Consider the following 27,808-nt stretch of genomic DNA (forward strand, 5'->3'; position numbering starts at 1 on the left):
GCTCTTAGAAGACAAATTAATGTATATGTTTTAACCCACACATCACCCACAAGAGGGAGTACAGTGCTCCCCACTGCAAAGCCCTTGGCTTCCAAGAGTCCCTGTTAATGCTGTGAAGTAGCTGGCAGGTGTGAACTGAAATAAAATCCTAAGCCACCCACCGACTGAAAAAGGGCCCCATGTTGGCCAGTGGACCCCAGAGAAACCTTACAACTGAGTTCCCAGTCATGACGGGCTGGGGTGGGAGGTCAGACGCTCCCCCTTCCTCTCTAACAGCCACCAGGCTTTCTTCCTTAAGGGCTAAACAGAGACCAATCTTGTGATCGTTCCTCCTTGAGGTTTCGGTAAGACAAGACCAGCATTCCTTCCTGATGAGAGAACACTGACCGTGGAGTGGCTCCAACCAGTCTACTGAGGCTGCACAGAGTTTTCGTGTCCTCTGCTTCACCTTTTGACAACAGAGGGCAGAAACCTCCACCCTTGGATCATGCCAAGGCCACCATTTTCTGAACATAGATCCCATGAAGGGACATGACACGTGCATATTTCTCCTATAGTTTGTTAAATATGTATATGCTGCCACCCTGCTCTGCAAAAATTCCTGTTGCTATTGCCTTTCCCTCAAAGTAAATGCTCTGGGCTTCCACCTGAGGCTGTTGCTTCCCAGCCTGCAAGATGGCCAGCCTGCAGACTGCACCCTTCATGAGAAATAAAGCTCTCCTTTCCAAGTTTATGAACCTTGTCATTCTTCAGTTGACACGGCTGCAAGGTCCTCCCCGGCCACCCCCAGAAACACTTTTACATTGGCAACCTCAGGTGACAGCAATTATTGGGCAGCCAGAGGGCAGAAGCCTAGGAGGAGGCTGACCCTGCTGATGAGAGCAGAGCCAGTCTAGTCTAGTGCAAGGGAGTTCAAGTTGAGAGAAGTCTTGAGTGGGGGCCTGCCAGCAGGCTTCAGGCTGTGCTTCGCTGCAGGCAGTGGAAACCTGAGGGAGCCGGCTGGGATGCTGCTCCTCAGCACACCCAGAGACAGGGCAGCTGGCCCTCTGTGCTCACGCATGCTCTCCTTCGGCTCCCTAAGTCCTTTAGCCCACTGGCTCTGCACTGGATGTGGCGCCCTGTACCCCACCTCATCTTCCTTCCTCTCGGTTCCCCTGAGGGCAACCAAACACTGCGCGATGGAGCCTAAGACCCATCGTGGCCTTAGGAAATACAATCAAAATAGGACTATAATTCAATAAAAAGAGATATGTGTTTTAATCCTCACAAAAGCATTTGAAATGGCATCACAAAAGAAGAGTCATTTGGGCTGAATCTTGAAGCAGGATTTTGGGAATAAGAAGAAAAGTAGGCTGGGCTTGGTGGCTCACGCCTGTAATCCTAACACTCTGGGAGGCTGAGGCAGGAGGATCACTTGAGCCCAGGAGTTTGAGGTTGCAGTGAGCTATGATCATACCACTACGTTCTAGCTTGAGTGACGGAGCAAGCCCTTGTCTCAAAAAAAAAAAGAAATTCTAGACTGAGGGCACAGCAAGTGACAAGAAGATGCAACGAGCATGGTGGCTGCTCACAATCTCTAAACCTTTGTGGCTGGAGCAGAGTGGCAAGGAGAGCAACAGTAGGTGGGAACCAGACTGAAGGGAAGGGTCTTAGGAGCAAAGGTGAGGAGTTGGGGGCTGAGGTCACGGGAATGGGATCTAGCAGACAGCTTTAAATAGACTCACAGGATCAATTTTGGGCCTTGGAAAGATCACACAAGTAACTGTGGGGAACCTGGATTCTTTGGGGGATCCTGCTGTAGGTAAGGAGAGTCATTTCAAAGTACAATTGCATAGTCCTAGTGAAAGAGTTGAACACGAGCTGGGCACAGTGTCACATACCTGTAGTCCCAGCTACTGTAGTCCCAGCTACTCAGGAGGCTGAGGTGGGACTTGAGCCCATGAGTTCAAGGCCAGCCTGGGCAACTTAGTGAGACCCACATCTCTTAAATTAAGAGAGTTGAACATGAAGCAAGTTGAAAGTGGAGGAGAGGTGGGGCTGAGAGAACACTGAGGCCCAGAGAGTCCAGTGATTGTCCTTAGACACACAGCTAATGGCAGAGGCTGAACTTAAAACCTGTCTTAACACTAAAAGCAGGGGACAAGTCTGCCATCTAAAGATTGCTTTCACATGCATTCTCAACGACCTGCAGATTCTGTTCTATGACGAGAGAAACTCAGGGCCTGAAAGGTCAGTGTCCACTGGGTTGGCAAACTGAAATAGGAAACTGCAGCACCTGAACAGAGGCCAAGTGAAGACAGATCAATTCAGTGAGTATTTGTTGAGCATCTACTGCATGCCCTTGACTCTGTCCTCAAAGAGCACAGAGTCTGGAAGGGAAGCAAACACACAGAGAAAAACTCCAAGGACATGAGCTAGAATGAATGGATGGATGGGCAAAGGTTCACAGGAACCAAGAGGAGGGTGCAGTTTCTGCAGAAATTGGTGCCTTAGCCTTGTAGAATCTAGGGTGGGAGCCTGAATGATAGAATTGGGGTTGCAGGGAGGAAAGAGGTGCCATGGAAGACACTTGATGTTGTGGCAGCGCCTGAAGCCCAGATCTTTCTGCCTCCTCTCTTCTTGGTCCTTTAGGGATACTTGGGCTGGGCCCAGCCAGACTGACAGTGGTGCTGGGACAGCTCAGAGAAGCTAGAAGAGCAGTGATCCTGGGTCCTTCACTTGGCACTTTTCTGGAAACCAGTGGAAAAGGCATGGCCTGCCTGTTTGAGGGTGAGATCAGGGATGGGCGTGGGGTGCAGGGAGCTGAGGAGGTGGCACTATGGGAAGAGCCGCTTTTGTCCAGGTTGCTGGGAGGTTCTGTGGCCCATTTGTGGCCCAGTCAGGATGCGACTCCAGGGTGAGCCTTGTCACCATTTTCTGTTAGGCCATATTCTGCCCATTCCCGGCTTGAGGGGGTTATATAAGACCCTCATGTCTGGCTCACTCTAGCTGAAGTATAAGACCAAAGAGCTGGGTCCCATCAGCATTCGCACATTTCCTTACCGTGGGCTAGTCACTTAAAATGGCCATGTTAATACTTGTTTCCTGGAACAATGGCGACTATCGTATGAGCCTGCAGGGTACGGATGAAATTAACATTATGAAAATGTATGTTCATTATTAAGAATCCATCCTGAGCACAGCTGAGAAGCTGGAATTTTATAGTGCAAGAAGACTTGCTTCTTTAGTTCGACAGGAACTTTGAACCTTAGGTGAGTTGGCAATTGAGAGAAATTCCTGAAAAAAGGGGACAGACTGAAAGTAGCCTAATATTTTCCTAGACTGCACTTTAGTCCACATGATAGTGTGCTGCTATGTGAAGGGGGTGGGCTTAGGACAAACCAAGTATCTTCAGCCTGCCACTTTCCCTCATGCAACACGTATTTAGGGCCTGTCGTGTTCCAGGAAATTACTAGCTGTGTGACCAATTTTTTTGAACTTTATTTTTCTTATCTGGAAAACTAAAAATAGTATGTACCTTGTGGGTCTGTTGTAAAATTAAATGAAATGGTTCCAAGCTCATTGTTTAAAAAAAAAATGAAATGGGTCAGTTGTAAATAATGTATTTAGAACATCAGCTCTGCGTCTGAGCAGTATAGGGCACGTGGGGACCCTGAGTCCCACCCCTGATAGTCTCTCTTAGTTTCTGATAAGATTGGGCAGCTCTGACCCTCTTGGTCTGGGGCACTGGATTGGCACCCAGCTTGTTTTGTCTTCTGCCAAACTATCAGCTAGGCATTCGGCACTCCCACCAGCTGGGGCAGAGAACACAATGGAAGCAGAAAGAGCTTCTTCCAAGACTGACTTGGCATGATCTGCACTGGTTAGTTGAAGGGAAACAGAACCCTTTCAAGTATCTAGTGGTTGATCAGACTTTGTCTGTTTGCCTCAGGGTGGTCAGCCTTAACCACTGTTAGCTAAGGTCTTTTCAGATGTCCTCTGTGCAGAGGAAATGGGCAAAGACTGGTTTCTTTTTGCCATTGAAGAAACATGTGCTCCGTTTCCTCCATTGGAGAAACCGAGCCTTTCCCAGGATTTTCGGGGCTCACTCAGCCCTTCTCCTTGTGAAGGACCTCTTTCTCATGATTCCAGGTATCCTGCCTTTCTCTGGCCCTTGGCTCACAAGCTTGTGCTAGTCCTTAACACAAGCAGCCAAAGCTTCTACTGACCCGATTCAGCAGAAAATGAAGGAATTTACTAAAAGGATATTGGGAGGGCCAGAGAACCAGGCCTGAGGCAGAGCTGCCAGGAACCATACCCAAAACCATGCTGCAGAAGCGATCTGATGAGAAAGCGGCAGCTGCCACAGAGCACTTGCTGCTGCTGTTTGTGTCCTGCCAACTCAGCCAGCACGAATGCTGCTGCCGCTGCCGCCTCAGGAACGCACAGCTGACACCCAGAGCAAGTCAGATGCTTTTGCTACCATGTTCCCTTGAAAAATGCAGGGCTGTGCGTGCTTTTTCCTCATGTTTGTCACCTACAACTTAAAGTTCTGTCCCAGTGCCCATGACTGGTGAACTCCATACCACAGGCTCATAACACAAGTCCTTTAGCTTCTGTCTTAGAAAAGTAAGACTGCTAAAGTGGAAAAATTTCCAGGCATGAGAACATGTGTCAAAACTAGGCCAAAAAAAAAAAAGAGTGAAATGTCCACTTTGCACTCTAGCTCTAGCTTTTTTGTTTTTTTTAATTTTTATTTCAGCATGTTATGGGGGTACAGATGATTAGGTTACATATGATGCCCTTACCCTCCCTCCCCCCTAAGTCCGAGCTTCAAGCGTGTCCATTCCCCCGGAGGTGCGCATCGCACTCATTGTTTGTGCATATGCCCGTTCCCTCCTCCTCCCTCCCCAACATCCAATACATGTTATTCTTATATGTGCACTTAAATGTTGATCAGCTAATACCAGTTTGATGGTGAGTATATGTGGTGCTTGTTTTTCCATTCTTGGGATACCTCGCTTAGTAGAATGTGTTCCAGCGCTTTCCAGGACATCTACCCAAAAGAGCAAAAGTGGCTCTATGAAAAAGACACCTGCACTCGAATGTTTATAGCAGCACAATTCACAATTGCAAAGATGTGGAAACAACCCAAGTGTCCATCAATACATGAGTGGATTAATAAACTGTGGTATATGTATACCATGGAGTACTATTCAGCTCTAAGAAACAATGGTGATATAGCACCTCTTATAGCTCTAGCTTTCATCATCTTCCCAGTCCTGTCTCCTTCCACCTGGTGGACCGGGGGCTGGGACTCTGTGTTAAAGCTCAGCCTGAGATGTTCTGCAGAGGAACGTGAGCCATGGGAGAAGCACAAGGAATTCAGATGGACTCCTCCAGACAGGGAGCAACAATGGGAAACTGCCTGGGCTTGGAAACTCCAGAGTCAGTTAAGGGAAGGTGCCAGGTGGTAAGCAAGGAAGCCCTCCGGAAGCTCCTGCTTTTTTTTTTTTTTCTTCTCGAGACAGAGTCTTGTTCTGTCTCCTTGGGTAGAGTGCAGTGGCATCATAGCCCATTGCAACCTCAAACTCCTGGGCTCAAGCGATCCTCCTGTCTCAGTCTCCCAAGTAGCTGCGACTATAGGCATAGATCACCATGCCTAACTACTTTTTCTATTTTTCGTAGTGACGGAGTCTCACTCTTGCCTAGGCTGGTCTCCAACTCTTGAGCTCAAGTGATCCGCCTCAGCTTCCCAGAGTGCTAGGATTATAGACATGAGCCACCACGCACAGCCCCCTCCCCTTTTTTCTTTTAAGAAACAATGTCTCACTCTGTCACCTGGGCCGGAGTACAGAGGCTCAATCATAGCTCAGTATAACCTTGAATTTCTGGGCTCAAGACAGCCTCCTGTTTCAGCCTCCTGGGTAACTGGGACTACCAATGTGTGCCATCACACCTGGCTAATTTTTCAAAAAATTTTTGTAGAGATGGGGTCTAGCCATGTTGTCCAGGCTGGTCTCAAACTCATGGCCTCAATCAATCCTCCCTGCCTCAGCTTCCCAAAGTGCTGGATTACAGTAATGAGCCACCTCACCCTGCCCTGAGGCCCCTTCTTAACAGATTCATAAAATGTGAGACCTGCGAAGGCCTTGGGGAGCATCTAGTGAGGGTCACAAATCAGAATGCCTGCAGGGAGGAGCCAGGCAGGAAGACACCAGGGCAGATGATGACAGGGTCTGTGGAGAATGACCCTTTAGGCATTGAATTCAAAAATGTTAAAGCACTATGCAAATGGTAAGAATGATAACAGGGGTTGTGGGGGGAGAAATTGACTAGAAAAGGGTATGAAGGACCTTTCTGGGAGTGATTGAAATGTACTGTATCTTGCTTTGGGTGATGGTTACATGGTATATACATTCATTGAATGAATACTTCAGATCTGTGCATTTTACCCCATATTAAGAAAACCTCGGGTGGGCACGGTGGCTCATGCTTGTAATCCTAGCACTCTGGGAGGCTGAGGCGGGGGATTGCTTGAGGTCAGGAGTGCAAGACCAGCCTGAGCGAGAGTGAGACCCCATCTCTACCAAATATAGAAAGAATTAGCAGAGCGTGGTGGTGCGAGCCTGTAGTCCCAGCTACTCAGAAGGCTGAGGCAGGTTCGCTGGAGCCCAGGAGTTTGAGGTTACTGTGAGCTATGATGATGCCACTGCACTCTTGCACTCTACCCAGGGCGACAGACTGAGACCCTGTCTCAAAAAGAGAGAGATAAAGAAAAAGAAAGAAAGAAAGAGAAAGAAAGAAAGAAAAGAAAGAAAGAAAAGAAAGAAAGAAAGAAAAGAAAGAAAAAGAAAAGAAAAGAAAAAAAAACCGGAATTTTTTACTTGTGGAAATAAAGTCTCTCTGTAAAGTATGTGGCTCTCAGACTAACCATTTGCACACTTCTGTTCTAATCGGACTTCTTTATCTTACACCTGAGGAATCAGAGACCCTGACGCTGAACAGCGGTTTTCCGAAGGGCACAGGTGAATCATGCCTGCTCAGAGACGTCCTGGGGCTCCTAGCCTGGAAAGGGGTGACTGCAGCCTGGTCTAGCCAGCGGCCTTTTACTGCGCACTCTCAATTCCTTGCCTTTGGCGTGGTGCCAGCAGCTGTGCCAACCTAGCATTTCCACCCGCCGCTGGGAGGAAGGCGGTCCCCCAGGGCTGGGCAGACGTCTGCCCTGGCCTGAAAATGAGACCGTCACCCGATGCCTACCCAAAAACGAGCGGAAGTGGATGGGGCACCCAGCCCCAGGGAGCACGGACCGGGCGCGCAGATAAATCACGAACATAAAGTGCACTGATAGTTCGAGATTGGCACTGAGTGCCAAACGCCGACATAGACAGTCAAGTTCCAGGAAAGAAATTCGATCCGGACGAGGCGGCGGCGGCGCAAAGCGAATCCCACCAGAGGGGGCGGGGAGGGGCCCCCAATCTTGAAGGAGCCTCCTGTCGGGGCAGGCGCTTCGGGCATTTCCCGTAGTCTTCCGTGGCCGCCAGCCTGCCCAAGGAGGTACACGCATCTCCACTTTAAGGGTGAGGAAATCAAGGCCCCCCGCAGTTTACTGAGCGATATAAGGACCGAGTTGGAATTCCAAGCCGGGTTGTCTGACACCACCCCCTCGCTCCTTCCTCCGTTCCACCCAGAGGCGAGTAGGTATCCGCAGGAGTGACTCCAAGCCCATCGCATGGCAGACGTGTCCCCCGCTTCCATGTAGGCGCTGCTCGCGAGAGGGAACTCGCGGGAGTGTTGGGCGCGTGGGGTGGGACTGGGGAGGGGCTGTGGCCCAGGCCCGGGTCGGGCGTCCCGCCGGGACCTTCCGGACGCACTGAGCCCGGCCCTCCAGCCGACGCCCGCCCTGATTGGCGCCCGAGGCCAGCCTCCAGCCGGCTCACCTGCCACTCCCAGCCAATCGGGGCCACCAGAATTAGGGCTGTCGCTTGGGGGAGGGGGGATGCTTCGGGCCCGAGGCTGAGCCTCCCTCCCGGCCGAGGTCCCGCCGGCCAGCCGCAATCCGGAGCCCGAGCCGCCGGCTGCGCGCCCCGTGCCCGGCGCGTTTTCACGCAGCAGCTCCGAGCCGGGGCTGCTCGGCGTCTCTGCTCGCTGGGACGCGCCCCGACGGCATCCCGAGCCGCTCGTGGTCGCCGCTTCGCCACCGCCTCCCGCCACTGGCGCTCGCCCGGGGCCCCACGACCCTGCCGGCCCCGGGGGGAAAGGGGGTGTTCCGGGCCGGGGGCAGCCCAGCTGAGGCAGGATGTTCACGTCCAAGTCCAACTCTGTGTCACCTTCGCCTTCCCTGGAGCAGACTGACGCGGACGCGCTGGACATCAGCACCAAAGTGCAGCTCTACGGGGTGCTGTGGAAGCGGCCCTTCGGGAGGCCGTCGGCCAAGTGGTCCCGGCGGTGAGTGCGCCTCCCCCAGCCCCCGGCCCCAGAGGACCGTCGGGGAGGGATCCCCGGCCTAAGGACCCCTCTCACTCCCTCCAGTCACCGTCCTGCCTCTGTCTTCCCGTATGACCTTGGCCTCGCCCCGTTTCACTCTACACTGACTCCCCTGGAAGATGTGGATCTTAGCCTTGGCCGGGAGAGCTAGGATGGGACCACCGGCCCGGGTGCGTGTGAATTCCCCGTGGAATGAACCTGAGTCCCGAGTGGGGAGGTGGGGTGTGGGCGTAAGAGATCGTGGCCTTGGTGGGAGCCCAGCTGGGTCAGGTTGGGCCAGACTCTGCCTTGGAGAGAGAAACTCCACCTCTAGCCAAAGACATCCTCCTGGGACCCCACCTTCAATTCCATCCTCTTCACAGCCCCCCTCCCCACCGCGAAGAACTGGCTCAGAAGTGGGGCACCAGTGTCCCCCTTGCGCCCACCCCCAACCCTTAAACTCACACTAAGCAAGCTGGGCTGTGGCCCTTCCAAAGGCAGGGCAGGTGGGGTGGGTTGTGCTCACCCCTGGGGAAGCGATGTTGGCAACCACTCCAACTGTCCCTTGAAATAATTTTTTAAAAAGAAAATGTGGGCGGAGAGAAAAGAGATTCTGGTGCTTCGGGTGGAGGAGCTGGAAAGGAGGGATGCAGCTGGGTGGGAGAGGGGGTAGATTGGTCCTATAGAAGGACAGGTCCTTTGGAGGGGGTGGTGAGGAGAGCCAGAGCCGCCAGAGCCGGTCCTGCGGCACCAGCTCCCAGTCCCCAGACGTCGGTCCCCACTTTCCACTTACAAATGGGCCTGGGAGGTGTTGGAAGAAGAGGAAGCTCACAGCCTCGGACTTGCAGGGAGCTCCGGACTGGTTTCGGGCACCATGGGCCATCTTCTGGACAGTTTTCACTCTCAAGTCAATTTCAGTTCCAAGATTTGCTACTGCTATGGCCTAGAGAACTCAGACCCTGTCCCGGCCCTTCCCTGGAGGTGTGATCATTCCAGGAAACTAGGGGTGTCCAGATGCCCCTTCCCCATCCCACACTATGAGTCTGTCCCTGAGCAGAGGGGACCTCACGTGTTTCAGGACCACAGACCATGTGGGTGTGGTAGTGGTTGATGCTGATGTTCTATTGTGATGAATATTTAATATTTCTATAAGACTGCAGAACCAATGGAGCTGTAGACAGCATCTCACATTTCACATCGCTGGTTTCAGGTACTTTTGTTACTTCTGACAGGTTTCTCTCCGAGATTTAATGGCATATGGCCTCCTTGAATTCCTCCAAAGTTAAGCTTACCTCTGATCCCCTAAATGGATGCTTGGAGCAGCGTGGAGAGTATCTGGGGACTTCCACTGTCATCCTATCTGATCTGCAGCCTCCAAGGGCCAGGAGCAGCCTTGTCTCTGCCAGGGCACTCAAGTGGGGGTGGGAAGGGTACGTGGAGATTCAAGTACCATTAACAGAGTGTCCCCCCGCCCCCTCTCTCTTCTGCCCCAGCTGATTCAGCTGGCCAACACTTCTCCACTGGGTCTGGCTGTGGTCTCCAGTATTGCCTCTGGGTCTTGTCAACCAAGACTGCTCTTGCCTGACATTTTCACCTGCTTGCATTCCTAGTAAATGCCAGCTGCCCGTGACCCCAGGGTGTGTTCCCTCTTCCCCCTCACCACCACAGGCACATTGGGAACCTGGTCCCTGCACCCACTGTTGATTCCCGGCCAGTGTCGGGGACTAGGCCCCCAGCTAAAAGCACAGTGGGTGGAGCTAAGCAGAGCTTGGAGGGCTTGAGCATCCCCCACCCCAAGAATCCATCAGTAGTCCCCACAGACAACCCAAAAAATCCAATCTAAGTCAGACAGTGTGAATGGTCTGTAAATACAGCTTCAAGTCAAGTCCTCTGGCCCCCTTCCAAGGAGATTGTCACCCTGGTTCCCTTCTTTTAAAGCAATTCTGGAGCTGCCACTGTGCAAAGACTCCTCCTCCCCTGGGGCTCAGGAAAGAACTAACATCCACCTGCCCACTCTAGACTTCTGTCCATGTTCCCAGTTCTGGGAATACACACACACACACACACACACACGCACACACACACACACACACACACACACAGGAATTAGCCCTGGGTGGGCGACAGAGCCAGCCACAGAAGGCGGGGAAGGCATAATGCTCCGCTCATTCCCCTCTTTCTTCCCGGCAGGGCCTCCCGGGCCCCAGTTTCCCGTTTGTAAAGTGGAGTCTCTGGACTCAGGTAATTAGCAGCCACAGGAAGGCTTGGGGACAGAGCAGCTCAGTCCTGCCACTGCAGAGCCTTGCCATTAGGACGATCGATGCCCTGGCTGGGACAGCTAAGGGGAGGGGGCCTGGAGAGGCTCTGCGCTGCATTAATAACGAGTGGGCGGGATGGAACCGGCTGTGGCCGGCTGGGTTCTCTAAAACCTCTTCCGCTCAGGGTCTGTCTTAGCACATGAGCCTCCAGCCCTCGCTGCCCAAGCAGCCCTGCCTGCCTTCCTGGGGTGGGAAAGTGCCCTTGAGCTGAACGTTCAGCTTATTTTCCCAGGGGCAACAAAAGGGAAAGGGAATCAAAAGCATTAATTAGCAGAGATAAGAGAATCTGGGAGTGTGTCTAGAAGGTAAGGCTGGTGACTCTGTCCTCTTCTTGGTCTGTGAACTGTGGAGACGCAGGTGCACAGACCTGGCAAAGGCCTGGGTGGCTCCAAGACAAGGAGGAAGGCAGTGGGTGTCTTGGCCTTGGCCAGGGACAGCCAGGCTGACTGTTTCCTGGGGTTTAATGCGTTCACCAGCATTCCAGCCCCTCTCCCAAATCCCTTCTGAACACCTCCCAAGGGCAGAGCCTCTGATGGACCCAGCCAATTCCCTCCTGCAACAAGGGCATCCAAACCCTACCCGTCCTTCCTCCCCTGGGTGCAAGGTGGCCAGCGGCAGGGCCTGAGCCAGGCCTGGCAGCAGTTTACTCTTGCAGAATATTGGTGGGTCCCCGACTCAGGGAGCTAAGATTCATGGTGTCCACCAGGTGCCAGAGCAGCCATAGAGATAGTGGCCACGCGTCCCTAATCTCAGGCTACAACCTGCACCGGTGTGGAAAGATTATCTGCGCAGATGGTGGGCACCATACCAAGAAGATTTGAGGATTTGAGGAGACTTTCTTCCCACAGGGATTTGAGTCCCAGGGTTTTGTCTTTGGCTCTGAGCACCGCTTCCCAGAGGTGACACTAGTACCGAACTTTCCCAAAGGGCCTAGGGAAGAGCCTAGCATGTCGGCTCCACGGCCCCAGCTCACCCTCAGCCTTATGACACTGGGGTTTGGTCTCATTTTCTGGCTCACGCGTATTCAACACAGATGGCGGTGAGGTGTCCCACGAGCACAGCTGTAGCATTTCTGCTGTGGAGGGTGCCTGTGGGACCCCCTTTTAAAAATTATCAACCTCTGTTCTCCAAACTTCTACCACAGTGGCAGCCCGGGGGAAGAGGGGCAGAGGTTCTTCTGCTAACGTGTGTGGGAAGGTTGGGGAGGTGACAGAGCAGGGACGTTCTTTCAGCATTGACAAAGGGGCGGGGCTTGGGGGACAGTGTCTCTGCCTCCAGGAAAAAGTAGCGATCAATTTACTTTATTCTGAAGATTTCATAATGTTTTCCACTCTCTGGCTCTGCCTTCTCCGTGTTCCAGGGTGCTGTTTTCCCGAGCACAGAGGCAGGGGAAGGAGCCTAATCTGGATCTCCCCAGGTCCTTGTACCCAGGACCCCCTTCTCCTTCTCAGGTGGTGGCCTGGAGGTTACAATGAGTCCTTGGGTTAAGGAGATGGGCACAATCTCTGGATCACACGACCACAAAATGAAATGCCACTCCTTAGGTCAGGCTTCACTGGGGTCATGTGACGATCTGCCCGGCCCGGGTCTGCCACAGCTCGATGAGCCGGATTGTGCAAACCAGCCACACTTCTTTCCCACTCCCCTCCTCAAGGAGCTGCCCTCGTGGTGGTTGACGGCCTGTGTGAAAACGAGTCTCACGTGTGAGTGGGCCAGACCTCAAGCTTGCAGACAGTTCAGCTTCCTTATGTCCAGGACCTAAAAATAATACAGCGGTTTCTTCTGAGAGCCGCTGTGGGTGTGGTGGAAAGTGGATCTAGGCTTAGAGGCAGAAGCTCTGAGTTCCAGCCCTGCCAGCAACCAGCTGCATGACCCGGGCCATGGCATGTCACCTCACTGGCCAGCAGTGCCCCTTCTGCACATGGGGGTGGCGTGGGTCCAATTGTGGTTTTTCAACTGTGTTCCATGGATGATTGTTGAGGTGCCTTGAGTGTACCCCAGGGCATTGGGAACAGGGGGCAGAGCTCCAAGGCCCTCTGCCCACTTCAACCTGCACCCCTGCACTGGTGTCTGTCTTACCTACTAAGCTTGTCTTTACCATATCGTTGAAGAATTCTGCTAACATCTTCTTTGAACTCCCTTGGACTTGATGGTCTCTCCATGAACTCTAACATGTCATGACTCAGGCACTTCACAGGCAGGGTTCCTGCTGTCCCACCATCTCAGACCAGATGCCAGATGGGTAGCACAGGCCAGGCCACTCAGAAAGGACTAAAGGGGACTAAACGACACACTGGGGACTGTGTCGTTTCCACCTTCCTGCTGCCACTTCTGAAAAGGACACTTCTGATAGACTGTCCTTCCGCAGCTCCAGCCCCCACACGGCCATTCTCAGTGTCCAAGGGGCTCAGGGATGAGGGAGGCTGGCTGCTGGGCCTATTCTGGAAGTTCGTGCCTGGAGAAGAGGGGGTGGCCGGGCTGGACGTTCCCCTTCCTGGGAAACGAACCCTATGTTAACTCACACGCCTACTGGGCTCTTGCTGCCCTCTTGAGAGTGAGATAAATTTGGCCCCAAGATCAAATCACACATCCTGGGCAAGACTGAAACCTGCACCAGGGTTTCTGCTAATTCCAAGAGGCTTGAAACTCTTATTTCTTTGTTTAAGGATGAATGTTTCTTTCTTTCTTTCTTTTTTTTTTTTTGAGATAGAGTCTCACTCTGTTGTCCTGGCTAGAGTGAGTGCCGTGGCATCAGCCTAGCTCACAGCAACCTCAAACTCCTGGGTTCAAGCGATCCTCCTACCTCAGCCTCCCAAGTAGCTGGGACTACAGGCATGCGCCACCATGCCTGGCTAATTTTTTCTATATATTTTTAGTTGTTTGGATAATTACTTTCTATTTTTAGTAGAGACGGGGTCTCGCTCTTGCTCAGGCTGGTCTCGAACTCCCGAGCTCAAACGATCCGACCGTCTTGGCCTCCCAGAGTGCTAGGATTACAGGCGTGAGTCACCGCGCCTGGCTCAAGGATTAATTTGTTGTCCAGTGTAGGTGGTCCTTGTTGCAGAAGCAGAGGCAGAACTCAGTTTTTATTCCTCGGTTTCCCCCACCCTCCCCACTGCCACATGGACACACCCACCTCTTACATAAAGAATTTGAGAGTCTCGCAGCCTATCCTGCAGGGAAGGTGTGGCAAAGAGGAGGGTGAGGACGCAATTAAATCACACAAGTGTGGGACATCTTCAAATTGAGTGTAAGCTCCCTGGTCCCTCAAGCCTTCGGAGATGGCGTTGCGCACCACCCTCTCTTGACACCATAGGACCCAGGCTGTTGCACCGCCAGGATCCTCTCTCCTCTGCGCATCCCCATCACTCCTCCTCCCCTTGTCCTCCAGGATTTCCCCCACATTCAAATTTCTTTCATTCTGTTATGCAAAGCCCTTCCCAGCTCTTTCTCCCAAACTCATCTGCATCTCCAAACTTTAAGGAGCTCAGCAAAGTGGACAGAGAGTGGACGGGTCTTTCTTTAACAGGACCTGCCCAATGTGGGTCTAAGTGGCACTTTCCTTGGCTCTAGCTGGATCCTTTGTGAGGCCAGCGTCAGCCAACAAGCTCTGGTTGAGTCTTTGTTGCATTCAGATTAGAGGGTGGGGGAGCGGGTGGGAGGAGAGAAAAGTGGGGACAAAGCTTAAGAAAACCCTTCCTGGGTCTCCTAATTCATGTGGATGGCACCTGTGTCCCTGCTGTCACCCAGGCTAGAGTCCTAGCCACTGTGTCATCCCAGACTCTGCTCGCCCTGCCCTTGTCTAATTGTTCAGCAAGCCCTGCTGATTTGTACCACCCAATGACTCTGATTTGCCCCTTTGACTGGCTGTGGACCCCTCGAGGCCACCCTCTCCATGTCTAAAACCACAATTTGACAAGTGCCCTTTTTGAAACTCGCTGGCAGCTCCCCTCGTCTGCAGGCAGAAGTCCAGCCTCTTGGCTAAGGACTGCGTGCCCTGCTTCACTTTTGTCTCTGCTTCTCTCTCTGACCTTAACTCGTTCCCTACCCCCTCCTCCGCACCACCGCCCACCCACCCCTTCTGCAGTTATCTGTCAGTAATACCAGATCCATTTCAATAACCTTGAACACACTGCTCGTCGCACATGCTGTTTCTCCGGAATGCATCTCTCCCCCTTCCACTTCCTCCCAAATTCCTAAGATACTCCTATTCATTCTTCAAAACCCTGCTCAGCTGTCACCTCCTCTCAGAAAACTCCCTTGGCTGGACCCCTAAATCATTCATTCCTCCCTGGTCTGCACTCTTCCTGTGCCTTATCTAAACTTACAACGTTGGCCGCAAGATTAAATCCCACAGCCTGGGGAAGTCTAAAACCGGCACCAGCAATTTCTGCTTATTCCCAAGGGGCTCTAAACCCTTGCTTCTTTGTTTATGGATTCATGTGCTGTCCAGGGTAGGTGGTCCTTATTGCACGACCAGAGGTGGAACCCTTCGCTACAATATACAAAGTACCAGCAGCGTATCCTGGCGCTTTATAGTGTCGCAGTTGATCCTCCTGGCGCTTTCTAACGTGGCGGTGTACCCCGCTGCTGGACAATGTTCTGGTATATCCTGGTGCCTTACAATAGCTCCAGCTCCCTGGTTTCTCGGCTGTGCCTTCTGGGGCACATTACTTAACTTCTCTCTGCTCCAGTTTCCTCCCCTACCTCGTGTGAGCAGTGAATGCGTTAACACACATAATGCTGTTACTAGCACGATGCCTAGCCGGGTGCGGTGGCAAACATTAGTTTATTTTTTAAATTATTGGTTTCTACACTCTTTCTCCCACATGCAACTAGCACCTTGACGGCAGGGAGTCATCAAGCCCCAGGGGCCAGCATAGGACCCGGCTGTACCAGGGGAACGGCTGATGCCCGTGACCTCAGCTGAGCAGGGGCTTGCAGCCGCTCTGCAGAGATAAGCCCCAGGAAGCTCCGGGTCACACGTGATGAGGACAAGCAGGCGTCACAGAGCGCAGCCGTGGAGAACTCGGGCTTTGTCAGCAGAGGCGGCTGAGTTTCAAGTTTGCCACTTGCTAGTTGCTCAAGCACTCCGTGCCTCAGTTTCCTCGCCAGTGGAATAGGAAACACCAAGCTCCTCCATCTTTTAGCATTGTGGAGAGAAATTTAAATAAGATACTGTCAATAAAACACTTAGCAAAGCGAGTGCCTTGGCACCTCGTACCTGCTCCTGGAGAGAGGAGGCAGCCGGGGCTGGCCCGAGCCTCTTACCTCACACACGCTCTGGGCTTCGGCACGCCCGTGGGGCGCCAAGGAGGGCCCTGAGGGCTGGGGCTGACAGACCAAGCTTCTCCCAGGACTGATGTTGGGCCTGGAAGGAGAGGTGGGGACTTCAGACAGGGGAGGGGGAGTGCTGGCGTGTGCCATGTGTCCGGAGCACGGAGCAGCCAGCTGGGCTGGAGCCAAGAGCTCCCTCCAGGAGGAGCCGGGTGAGCGCAAAGGGGAAAGGAGGTCAGGGAGGCTGCAGCGGACGCGGAGCCCAGTGATAATAACAGTATTTATTTAACGAATATTTACAGCGATGTTCTAAGTCTTTATGTGGACAAACTCAACATCCCGACAACCCCACGAGATAGAGGTATTATTAACCTCAAGTTACACAGGGGGCACCTGAGGCCTAAACAGATTAGGTAACTTGCCCCAGGCGCACTGCTGACGCAGCAGAGCTCTAACCCTTGGCTATCCCAACCTCGAAACCTACTGCCTCTGGCACAGCTGTTTCCTGGCCAGGAGCCAGAGGGCAGCTCCTTAGGAGGTGTGATGGGGGGAGCAGGTGTAGGAACTATTGCCCGTGGGATCCAGTCCCAGCTCCACCTCTGTCCTGGGTGTGTGGCTTTGCTTACATTATTTCACCTCTAAGCCACAGTTTCCTTATCTGTAAAATGGGAATGAAAAGCCTAACATTCCAGGATTGTTCCATGGATCAAATACTCTGATCCACGTAGAGCCCTTGGCACAGGAGCCAACGCATGAGGATGGCTACAGAAATGGTGACTATCTCCAGCCCTTGGCATCGCCAGCCCAACTCCTTGGGGCCCAGAAGGAGGGGGCCCCTGGCTTGCAGTCACAGTGAGAGGACTTTGAAGGAAGGATGGGAGAAGGGGTGCTGGTCCCCCAGCTGCGGAGAAGGAGCTAAGAATCATCAGCTGGGGCATCGGGGCTGTCACCAGGGCAGGTTTACAAGCAAAGCCACCCTGGAAGTCCTAGAAGTGTGCTGGCCAGATGAGCCCTGCGTTGGGTAGAACTCATCCCTGCCGGTCAGGCAGTCACCCACTTCCCCCAGGCCCACGCCAGCTCCCCTGCCTCGGCTCCCACCTTCACTCAAGCCAAGCTGGGACAGCTGCGGCTGGGCCAGGTGTGGCATGAGGAGCGTGTGGGCCCTTGGCAATCCCTACAGCCTACAGGCTGTCCTGGACATCCAACTTCCCCTGCCTCTCTCTATGCCGTCCTTCAGAGGGCAAGAGGAGGAGGAGGGGTGTGACATTTGGCAAGTGCCTCCACCCACTGGATCCTCTCTTGCCCCCTGACAATATGTGGCAATAGCCCCTAACAGACCCCCTGCCTCCACCTCAGCAGTCTGTCCTCAACACCGCAGCCAGGATGAGCCTTTCGCAATGCAAGTCAGATCGTGTCACCTCTGCTCAGGGCCCTCCGGTGGCCGTCTCTCTCACCCAGAGAAAAGCCAGTCTCTAGCAACGAGCGATGTGACTTGCAACAAGTCGTGCCGCCTCTCTGCTTCATTTCTGTCCATGTAAAACGCAGGGAGCACTGGCCTCTTAGGGTCATTGTGAGTGTTAAATGCAGTAACAGAGGTAACTGCTTGGAATAAGTTGTGCTTTGCGGTAAGTGCTACATAAATGTTAGCATGATCGTTATTGTCATTGCCGTAGCCACAGGGCCCAGTGCAATCTGGCCCAGCCACTGCAGTCTTGCAGTTCCCTCCAGAGCTGGGCACACTTCCCACCTCAGGGCCCTTGCACCTGCGGCTTCCCTGCTGGAACACCTTCCCTCTCCACAAAGGTCACTTGTGAATTAGGTTCTCCCCGACCACCTCTTTAATGTTGTCCTTACTCTCACCTGGCACTCCCACTGCGCCCCCCTGATTTATTTTTCTCCATAGCATTGATCAGTACCTGGCACGGGACGTCTCTCTCTCACTCTCATTGATTTGCTGTCTGCTCCCCACCCCCACTACATGCAAGCAGTGTAAGCTCTGTGGGGAGGGGTTTTTGTCTCTTTTATCCACAACTGTCTCTCCAGCACCCAGAGCAGAGCCTGGCGCAGAGTGGGAGCTTAGCAATCATTTGTTGAATCCATGAAGGAATCTTCACGGCAGCCCTAAGAGACACAGATATCTATGCCCCCATTTTATAGGGGAAGAAAGAGAGGCTCAGTGAGCCTGGGAGCCGGCCCGAGGCTGCAGCTTGAGGAATGGGGGTTGTTGGACCCCAGAGCCCAGCTCTCCCCCGCCTGTGCGTGCAATGATCGTCTGCCTGCCCACCCTCCAGGCCTGGCGCAGTGCTTTGCTCTGAGACTGGGTGACTTAAACCACAGAAATGTATTTTCTCGAGGTTCTGAAGGCTGGGACTCTGAGATCAGGATGCCAGCATGGTCAGGTTCTGGTGAGGACACTTTTCCTGGAGATGGCCACCTTCTCGGTATGTCCTCAAGTGGTGGGGGAGAGAGGGAGGGAAGGAGACAGATATTCCCCTTACAAGACCACAGTCCTACTGGAGTAGGGCTCCACCCTTAAGACTTCATTTAACCTTAATCACCTCCTGAAGACCCTGTCTCTAGAAACAGTTGCATTTGGTGCAGGCTTCAACAGAGGAATTTGGAGGCGGGGCACAATTCAGTCCTTAGCAGTATTTCAGAAGCCATGGAGGGTGAGGGAGAGGGGGAGGAGGAGGTCCCAGCAGGCAGTCCTGTGCTGCTTGCCTCACCCCTCCCTGCAGTCCTGCATATTCAGACCTTCGGGATGCTTCTCTCAGCTCTGTCCTGAGTCCTCTGCAAATTGGCAGAGTGAGGAGCACAACCTCACCTGATCCTCAGAATAGCTGCATAAGGTGGGTGCTATTGCCCCCATTCTACAGGTAAAGAAACTGAGACCCAGGGAGGTGGGCTTGGTTGCCCAAGGCACCCCAGCTGGAAAACCGCAGGTCTGTCTGATGCCAAAGCCTATGCTCTTAGCTACTCTGTGAAGTTCCTTTGAAACAGGCAGGGAACAGACACAGGGGACATCTACCTTGGCCCAAGGGGCTGAAGTGGGACAGCCCCACCCTCCAGGAGCCTAGCACCCCCTCAGGACAAGTTGAGCACACAGGGTGTGGCGGTGGGTGCTAAGTGCCAAATGCATGGCCCGGTCAGCAAGTGCGGGAGGAGCTCAGACGTCAGTGTGGGTTGGGCTGGTCACTGAGGGTGAGAAGGGCCCAGCTGGATGAAGAGCGAGAGGGAGGGACAGCAGCCCGGTCTCCATTTGCAGGGCCATGCAAGCCTAGTGGGGAGCACAGACAGGCGGAAGTGCAGACGGAGCAGGGAAGCTGAGAGGCGAGCAGAATGTCACCGCAGTTCTGCAGCGGGTGGTGTTCTTGAGTTCTGTCTGCACTGGGAGCAGACAGCCCTGAGGGAAGAGTTGGCATTAGCAGGGCGTCACCTGGAGCAGGGCCTGCAGGGGTGCATTTGCTGTGTGCTGGGCAGAGAGGGTCACGCAAATGAAGAAAGTGGGTTGGCATGAGGCTCACACAAAACCGAGCTTCACTCTCCCCAGGCAGGGAGAGATGGCAGCGGTCAGCAGTCCTGGCTGCTGGGGGCTCCGGAGAGATCACATGGCTGTTGGACCTCCTGAGATTCACTGACTTCATCACGCTCGCCAGCGACCTTTCAAGCCCTCACAAGGGGGCTCTTTCAACCAGCGATGTGCTGGTAAACGTGTAACCCCAGGCTCTTGGGGAGGGGACGGGGCAGTTTTGCAGTGATTGATTTTCATGATATAAATAATACTCCCACCGTGGTCACCATCAAGCTACCAATGCCGTGTCACTGAATACAGAGCAGGGAGAGATGGACACTGTTGGCCCTGTGAGCCCACCCGAGCTGGCAGCACTGCTTTAAACTCTCCCCAGACGCACATGCCCACGCACTCAACAACTTTCAGAATCTCCGCCACATTCCGCTCACATCCCCTCAGGACAACAGTGCCATTAGCAGGGCCCTGGAGGAAGGAGCCGCCACTCTGGCTGTCTCTGAGCCTTGGGACTTTGAGGCCCAATTGCGTCTTCCCCTGGAGGGCACTTGGTGTCTTGTCACAGTCAGCTCCAATCATTAGCCCTGTGAGAGTCCCCCACGTCACAGAGAGAGACCCTCCGTTAGACCTGAGTCCCCACAGGAGGCCGGGGAGCAGTCTGAGACAAAGGGAGGGCAGGTGTCACACTGGGGGTGTTCAGGGCTGCAGACCTGGCCTCGCTGGCCCGGTACCCCAATTGCATTTGGTCGCCAGCCTTACTTGCCAAAGACCCATCTTGGCAGCTCGCACCTTCTTTCCTTCCTTCCACTCCTGAAGGAGACCCTAAGTGACTGGAGGTGATGGCTCAAGGGGCCGACGGTGCCAGGGAAGGACCCGGCCACCCTGCTGTGCTGAGGGTGGTGGTTGGAGGGGGAACGAAGGTAGCCAGACCCGGAAGTGAGTCGTGGGCCTCCCACTACAGCTGCCCTCGGGTGCGAGGGTCGGGCTGCCTGCGGGGGCTCAGCTGGCCGGCTGAGACCTCTGTGCACATGAGGAACGTGAGTTGGAGAGGATGGTCTGAGCCGAGAGTCCAGGGCCCCGGGGCACTCTTGTTGTCCCAAGAAACCTCACCTCTTCTCTCCTGGTTGCTCCTCCTTCCCCACCGCCCACTATAGGTTTTTCATCATCAAAGAGAGCTTTCTGCTTTACTACTCTGAGAGCGAAAGAAAGAGCTTTGAGACCAATAAATACTTCAATATACATCCTAAGGTGAGGCAGCTCCTCCCCAGGGCCGTGTGGGGAAGGGCCCAGCAGGGACATCAGGGAATGTGTCTTGTGAGGGATGGGGACCGTCTGCTGCCTTGCTCTGGTCTAGCAGAGAGTCCGGAGAGCAAATGCTCTTGCGGCGAAAGACCCCCTGCCTGCCTCCTGGGCTGGACGCCCACCCTCCTGTACCCTGAGCCTGTCCATCCTTTCCTCCTTGCTCTGGGAGTCAGTCTGGCCTCTGCCCAGTGGCCTCAGAGTCTGGCTTCCCACCGAGGGCTGTTGGCAGGACTTGGCTTTGTCCCGGGGCCCCTGGGTCCCTGAGTGACCTGAGATGGATGGGGTGGGGGCTGCCTGTTCTGGTTCTCCCTCAGGGTGTCATCCCTCTGGGGGGCTGCCTGGTGGAGGCCAAGGAAGAGCCCAGCATGCCCTACGCCATGAAGATCTCCCACCAGGACTTCCACGTGAGTAAGGCTCTCCCCTCAGCCTGGGCTCAGCAGGGGAAAACCAGCTCCTCAGGATCCCTAGGGCGACCCCTCTGTGGCCTGGCCCAGGAGGGCTCAGTGCCCAGGGACATAGGGAGAGGTGGGAGAGCAGAGCTGGGCCTCCATCACCCAAAAAGTGACTGCTTCTCAGCCACACTGTGGCTCCTCTTCCTGGCAGGGGAACGTCTTGCTGGCTGCCGAGTCTGAGTTCGAGCAGACCCAGTGGCTGGAGATGCTGCAGGAGTCTGGGAAGGTGTAAGTGCTCACCCCCAGGAGGGGCGGCCTGAGGCTCCAAGGGGCGGGGTACGGGCTGGGCCCACCCTGAACTCCCTGCCTCTGCTGGGATCCTGGTGGGCACAGGGACAGGGTTTTGGGAGTTGGCTAGGGTAGGTGGGAGGAGACAGGCAGGGTTATAGAGCATCTGTGAGCAGTCCCCTAAGTGAGCTTGGGAAGTGTCTAGAGCCACAAGTGGCAGATGTGGGCACCATTTGTCTCCAACTCTTGGGAGTCAACCCACTAGCCATATTTGGCACCTCCTCACACCCATCTCGCCTTCCCAGGCCCATAATTAATTCTTGCAAAGACCAGAGCTAGTGCTTCGCAAATTGGGGTCCAGCCCACAGAAATCCCCAGCCCGACACAGTCCATTTGCACATAGATTCCTGTCCTGGACCCTGCCCATTCGAGCTGCGTCGTGCTTTTCACCCAACAAACGACACTGTGCGCCCTGTGCCAGGCCTTGCACCAGGTGCAGGGCATTCTGTGGTGTAGAGATCCACCTGGGAAGCAATCTCTTCCCTGCTCCGAAAGTGCTGTTGGCCCAGCCCCCATGGCCCACTTTGCTGCCTGGGCCAGCCTCCAGCTATGTAAGTGAGCCGTGCTGGTGGCGTGCCCAGAGCCATGGGTGCCAGAGAGAACGCAAGCTGGGGTTCTGGAGGAGAAAGGACGGGCAGGTACAAAACCTGTGCATGCTCTTTCTCTTCTCCCCTTCCATTTTAACGATTTTCTGTTTCTTCCCCTTCTCTCCTCTGTCCCATCTGCCCTCCCTCCCCAGGACCTGGAAGAATGCCCAGCTGGGAGAAGCCATGATCAAAAGCCTGGAGGCCCAGGGGCTGCAGTTGGCTAAGGAAAAGCAGGAGTATTTAGGTTGGCTGGAGGGGTGCGCTGGAAGCTGAGGCTCCCTAATGGTCGCACTTGGGGGCTGGGGGCTATAGCCAGAGGCTTGGTGGAGGACCCGGGCAGGGTTGGGGGTGTCTCAGGTGGGGCTTAGCAGGCTATGAGGAGCCAGAGACCAGTTAGGCACGTGAGGGCTTTATAGTGCAGTAAGTGTTCTTTTGGCCAGCGTGGCTGAAGGCAGGAGAGCCTGGTGGTTAGGAGCCTGGGTTCTGCGTCCAGCATCGTCACTCATCTGTCGGCTCTGTGAGTCTTTGGGCGGCTCAGCCTCAATTTCCTCACCCTTAAAATGGAGATAGAAATAGTCCCTGGTTTTAGAGGTGGTAGGAGGATGGAGCTAAATGAGAAAGTGCTTGTGTCAGGCACGCAGTAAGGGCCCCGTAAGCGGAGTTGATGTTGTTATCCTACCCAGGTCCCCAGGGCCTGGACTTGCCCCTGGCCACTCCCCCAGACCACTTTAAACTTGGCCACAGGGTTCCAGGCCCCTGTGGCCTTGATTGGTTGGCAAATGCTCTGTTTGAGAGAGAAGCCTGTGAGACTGAGGGTTTGCTCCTTTGCCTGGGACCCTGTCCCCTTCTGCCTGCTTAGTCTCTTGCGGCCCAGCACTGTCCCCCTCTGACTGCTCCAGACACCTCCCCTAGGACTCTGCCCGCCCCCACCAGGCAGACTTGAGTGCAGGTGGGAGGCCCAGTGGGGACTGGCCCGGCTACAGCAGACACCCACTCGAGCTTCTGAGGACGTGGCCCTTCATGGCCCTGTGAATGCACAAACCAGGGACGATGACGGGAAAGGGGGGCGGCAGCTCAGGCCAGTGAGGCAGCTTCCGTCCCCAGGAGCTAGCGCCACCCTCTGGCTGGCAGGGTGCTGACCTCTTCTTCGGGAGATGCTGGGGTTACAGAGGCCGCCTCAGGACCTTGGATGCAGAGCGAGCCTTTGGTGAGTGTATATGTGTGTGTGTGCTTGCTTTGGCAGACAAACTGATGGAGGAGACGGAAGAGCTGTGCCTTCAGCGGGAGCAGAGAGAGGTAGGTGCACACTCCCCTCCCGCCGCGCTCCGGGCCCCTGGCAGCTGCGCCGGCTCGGGCTCCTAGCACTGGGGAGTGATGCAGGCCAGCTGGGCACTCAGGCCTTGCTGAAGAACCAGACGGAGCAGGGCAGGGAGGCCAGGTGGGATGACAGTGCTTGGGACTTGTCATAGCTTCTTGGCAAGGAGTGTCTTTCTCCTCGCCAACCCCTGGGAGGAAAGTAAAAAGGGTGAGTGATCACCTTCCAGAAAAAGCGCCATCCAGAACTGTCATAAGCTGTGTCAGCAGGTCATGAGCCACTTGTTAGTGTTCACAGGTGGCTGTAGTGGCCTCTGTTATCCACAGAGGGGCTTCTGGTACCGTAACGGTGATTGGGTTTGACGATCTCAGAAGTTCCTTCATTCTCTGAAAGTCAACAAAGCAGGCCAAGCACTGGATAAGGCAGCCTGTGAGGTAGAGGAGACTCTTGCCTCATTTGAGGGTGGTGAGCTGCTGAAGCCCACTTCACCTGGAATCTCTGTGCAGCAGGGGCCTTGCCTGATCCGAGGCGTCATTATCACACCTGAAGGGCAGGGAAGACTCTGGAGCCAGGCTGCCTGTGTTTGTGTCTGACCTTCACCACTTCTAGCTTTGTGACCTTGGCAAGTTACTTAACCTCTCTGAAAATCAATATTCTTGTCTGAAATATGGGGATAATAATAGATTAATGTAACCTATCTTTTTTTTTTTTTTTTTTTTGAGAAAGGGTCTCACTCTATCACCCTGGGTAGAGTGCAGTGGCATCACACCGTAGCTCACGATAACCTGAAACTCTTGGGCTCAAGTGACCCTCTTGCCTCAGCCTCCTAAGTAGCTGGGACTACAGGCACACACCATGATGCCTGGCTAATTTTTCTATTTTTAGTAGAGACAGGGTCTCACTCTTGCTCAGGCTGATCTTGAACTCCTGAGCTCAAGCAATCCTCTGCCAGTGCGCCCGGCCTAGACCTTATTAGTTATTAGTGATGTCATGAGAGCTAAGTGAGATGTTACATACAAAGTGCTTGGCACATAATATGTGGTTAATGAGTATCTGTGTTTGGTAGTATTGTGATCACATTATTAATACTGGCCCACCCAGCGTGTGAACCGTCTGAGGCCGGAAGCAGCAGAGTGGCTTGTCCAGAGGAGCCCACAGAGGGAGGGCCTGATTTAGTCCACTGCTCTCTGCCACTTGTCCTGTCCCAGACAGCCATAGGGCTGGAGCCATCACCTTGACTCAGCACCGGGCTGCCTCGCTCATCTCTTAGGAACTCCTCACCCTTCCCAGCCAGCCCTCCCTGGGCTCTGCATCGGGCCCTACGGGCAGGAAGCACCATGTCCCCTTTGCACTCCAGACATTCCCAGGGCCTGGCACAGCTCCTGGTCCAAGACAAGGACTTGATAAATGTTTGTGGATTGGGTCAATGAATGAACAGTTTGATTTTTGCAACTTTACATCTTGATTTTAATCCAATAGGACAATCCACCCTCATTTTTCTTCTTCTAAAATTTTATCAGTTATTCTTGCTCATTTATCCTTCCAGCTGGACTTCAGAATCATTTTGTTGATTAAAAGGGAAAAAAAAGGCTGAGGATCTGTATTTGGCTGGCGTGGATTTGAGGATCGGCATCGCGATGGTGCAGTCGTTCCACACCCCGCCGAGTCCGGGCCTCTGTGTCTCCAGGCTCTCCTCCGGATCTCGAGTTAGAGTTCTGGCATTTTCTTTATACAATTCTATACATTTCAAGTCAGGATTCCACCGCATGGTCGGCAACTTAAAGACAGGTGATTCAGGAAGCCCAGGGATGGGATGAAGTGACAGACACAGGCACTGGTGGAGAGAGAGACGGACTTATCCATCAGAGAGGCTAAATCTGGGGCAGCAGTTGGCTGGAGGAAAATTTAGATACTCTATCTAGGTCTTTAGCCAGGAAACTAGGACAGCGGAGACCCACTGCACACAGGCCTCCCTCAACGCCACGGCATGTGAAGCGGGGGGCCTGTCAGCTGTGGACTCCCCGGGTTTTTGGCATAACGTGGGTGGGACTCAGGCCCAGCTGGTACCCACAGCGAGGCTGCTCTGGGCAGGCAGGAGGGAGAGAACTGCGCTCCGGTTCTCCTTCCTTGTCAGCTGCGTGCTCGAGGTCAGGACTAGAAGTCAGACTCTATTCTTTGCCACTGAGTCGTTCTGTCAAAGCTTTTCCTCCCTTAACGTGCTCATCTGTAGGATGGGTCCACTCCGGTTCAGAGATTGTCTGGGTGTGCCCTAGGCCACTGAGAAAGGCACTGGGTACAATGGCCCAGTGACAAGATGAAGATTCTCCTGATGACTCCTATGGTCTCTCTGAGACAGCCTGGCTGAAAGGAAAACTCGGGGCCTGGAACCGGGAGACGTAGATTAGAGTCTCTGTTATGCACGATGTGGCCTTGGGCACCTCTCTGAGCTTCCATTTCTCCATCAGGGGTGTCTGATGAGGGACATGCTGGCTGCTGCCTACCTCTTGGGTTGCTGGGAGGCTTAATGCAATAGAATGCAGGCGAGTGGTTCGTGACCTGGAAAGGCCCACGTGCACGGTGTAGGGTACAGCCCTGACATCTTCCGCGTGGCAGAAAGGGCTTGGGACCCTGGGAGAATAAGCAGAGTGCAGGGCGAGCCATCCTGGCGCATTGTCCCAGAGCCAGAAGACTGTGCCCTTCCTGGGGTGCCTGGCTCTTGGCTCCCTAAGGCCCATCTCTCTAAGCCCCAGGAGGTGGGCAGCCTGCCTACCTTTCCTCTTCTGCCTGCACTGTGAGAGGTCAGCCGCATGTGGACAGGCACATGGGAAATCAGAAGTGCCCAGGGCAGGACAGGATTTCTGGTAGGCTTCCTGCCGCCTGGGGTGCTCGCAGTCAGAATACAGGATCTCTGAGTTGGAAAGAACTTCCTACTTCAAGTGAAGCTCTTTGTTGGCCTCTCTTATGGATATTGTTCCTGGTTCTGTGGTGAACAACTCACTACCTCCAGAGGTGTCCTTTGCATGCTTGCTTAGTTATTTGAAAGCTCTTCCTTTCATTGAGCTGAAATTTGCCTTCTGGGGGCTTTCTTCCACCCTCGTACTTCTGAAACTTAAGTCAGGTCCAAGAGTCAGCGGAACAACACGAAATAGCAGAGAAAGGCTTTAGTGGCAGCAGGTCTGAGCTGACAGCTCAGTCTATGAAGGGGCTGCTACCAACCCTCATACCATGTTGAGTTCAGGAACAGAAAGTTCTGCTGCTCCACGTTTATAAGTTGTAGCTTCCACTCTAGCTGGCATTTTCATGCTACACCTGGATATCGGCTTCATTTAAGAATTATACAGGTGAAATGAAAAGTGAAAAAGAAGTGAGCAAGCAGGAAGGAGCGTTCTCTCTCTCTCTTTCTTCAATTAACAAACTTTACTTTTAAAGCAGTTTTAGGTTCACAGCACAAGTACAGATGGAACAGAAAGTACAGAGGTTTCCATATATCCCCACCCCCCACTGACTCCCCAGCTGTCAATATCCTGCACCACAGTGGCGTGGCACATTGTCACAAGTGATGAACCAACACTGACACACTGTCACCCCAAAGTTCATAGCCTATATTGGGGTTCACTCTTGGTGTTGTACAGTCTATGGATCTTGAAAAATGTATCATGACATGTATCCACCGTTGTAGTGTCATGCAGAAGAGTTTCACTGCCCTGCAAATGCTGTGTCCTCTGTCAACCCATTCACCACTCCCTCCGCACTAACCCCTGGCCACCACTGATCTTTTCACAGTCTCCATAGTTTTGCCTTTTCCAGAATGTCATATAGTTGGAGTCATACAGTGTGTAGCCTTTTCAGATTGGCTTCTCTCACTTAGTGTTATGTGTCTGAGCTTCCTCCATGCCTTTTGATGGCTTGATAGCTCATTTCTTTTTAGTGCTAATGATATTCCATTCTCTGGATGTACTACAGTTTGTTTATCCATCCCTCTACTTAAGGACATCTCGGTTGCTTCCAAGTTTTGGCAATTATGAATAAAGCTGGTATGAATATTCATGTGCAGGACATACTTTTTTTTTTTTTTTTTTAGAGGCAAGGTCTTGCTCTGTCTCCCAGGCTGGAGTGTAATGGCATGATCATAGCTCACTGCAGCCTCCAACTCCTGGGCTCAAGCGATCCTCTCACCTCAGCCTCCTGAGTAGCTGGGACTACAGGCATGTGCCACCACACTCATGCTCAGCTAATTTTTTTTTTTTTTAAGAGATGGGGTCTTACTATGTTGCCCAGGCTGGTCTTCAACTTCTGGC

At 53.6% G+C, this 27,808-nt stretch overlaps 1 protein-coding gene across 1 annotated transcript in view; it reads left to right on the plus strand.

The window, feature by feature from the left end:
* The first annotated feature begins 8,195 nt into the window (after positions 1-8,195).
* Positions 8,196-27,808, plus strand: part of PLEKHD1 (pleckstrin homology domain containing, family D (with coiled-coil domains) member 1) — a 30,352-nt gene continuing 10,739 nt past the window's right edge. The window contains exons 1-6 of the mRNA XM_012656145.1: positions 8,196-8,427; positions 20,721-20,814; positions 21,183-21,272; positions 21,472-21,548; positions 22,348-22,439; positions 23,439-23,491. Of these exons, the coding sequence (XP_012511599.1) occupies positions 8,279-8,427; positions 20,721-20,814; positions 21,183-21,272; positions 21,472-21,548; positions 22,348-22,439; positions 23,439-23,491 (555 nt within the window). The 5' untranslated portion in view covers positions 8,196-8,278. The remainder of the gene's footprint in view (positions 8,428-20,720; positions 20,815-21,182; positions 21,273-21,471; positions 21,549-22,347; positions 22,440-23,438; positions 23,492-27,808) is intronic.

The sequence above is a fragment of the Propithecus coquereli genome, unplaced genomic scaffold (genome assembly GCF_000956105.1).
Source record: "Propithecus coquereli isolate 6110/MARCELLA unplaced genomic scaffold, Pcoq_1.0 Scaffold5, whole genome shotgun sequence".
Taxonomy (NCBI): Eukaryota; Metazoa; Chordata; class Mammalia; order Primates; family Indriidae; genus Propithecus; species Propithecus coquereli.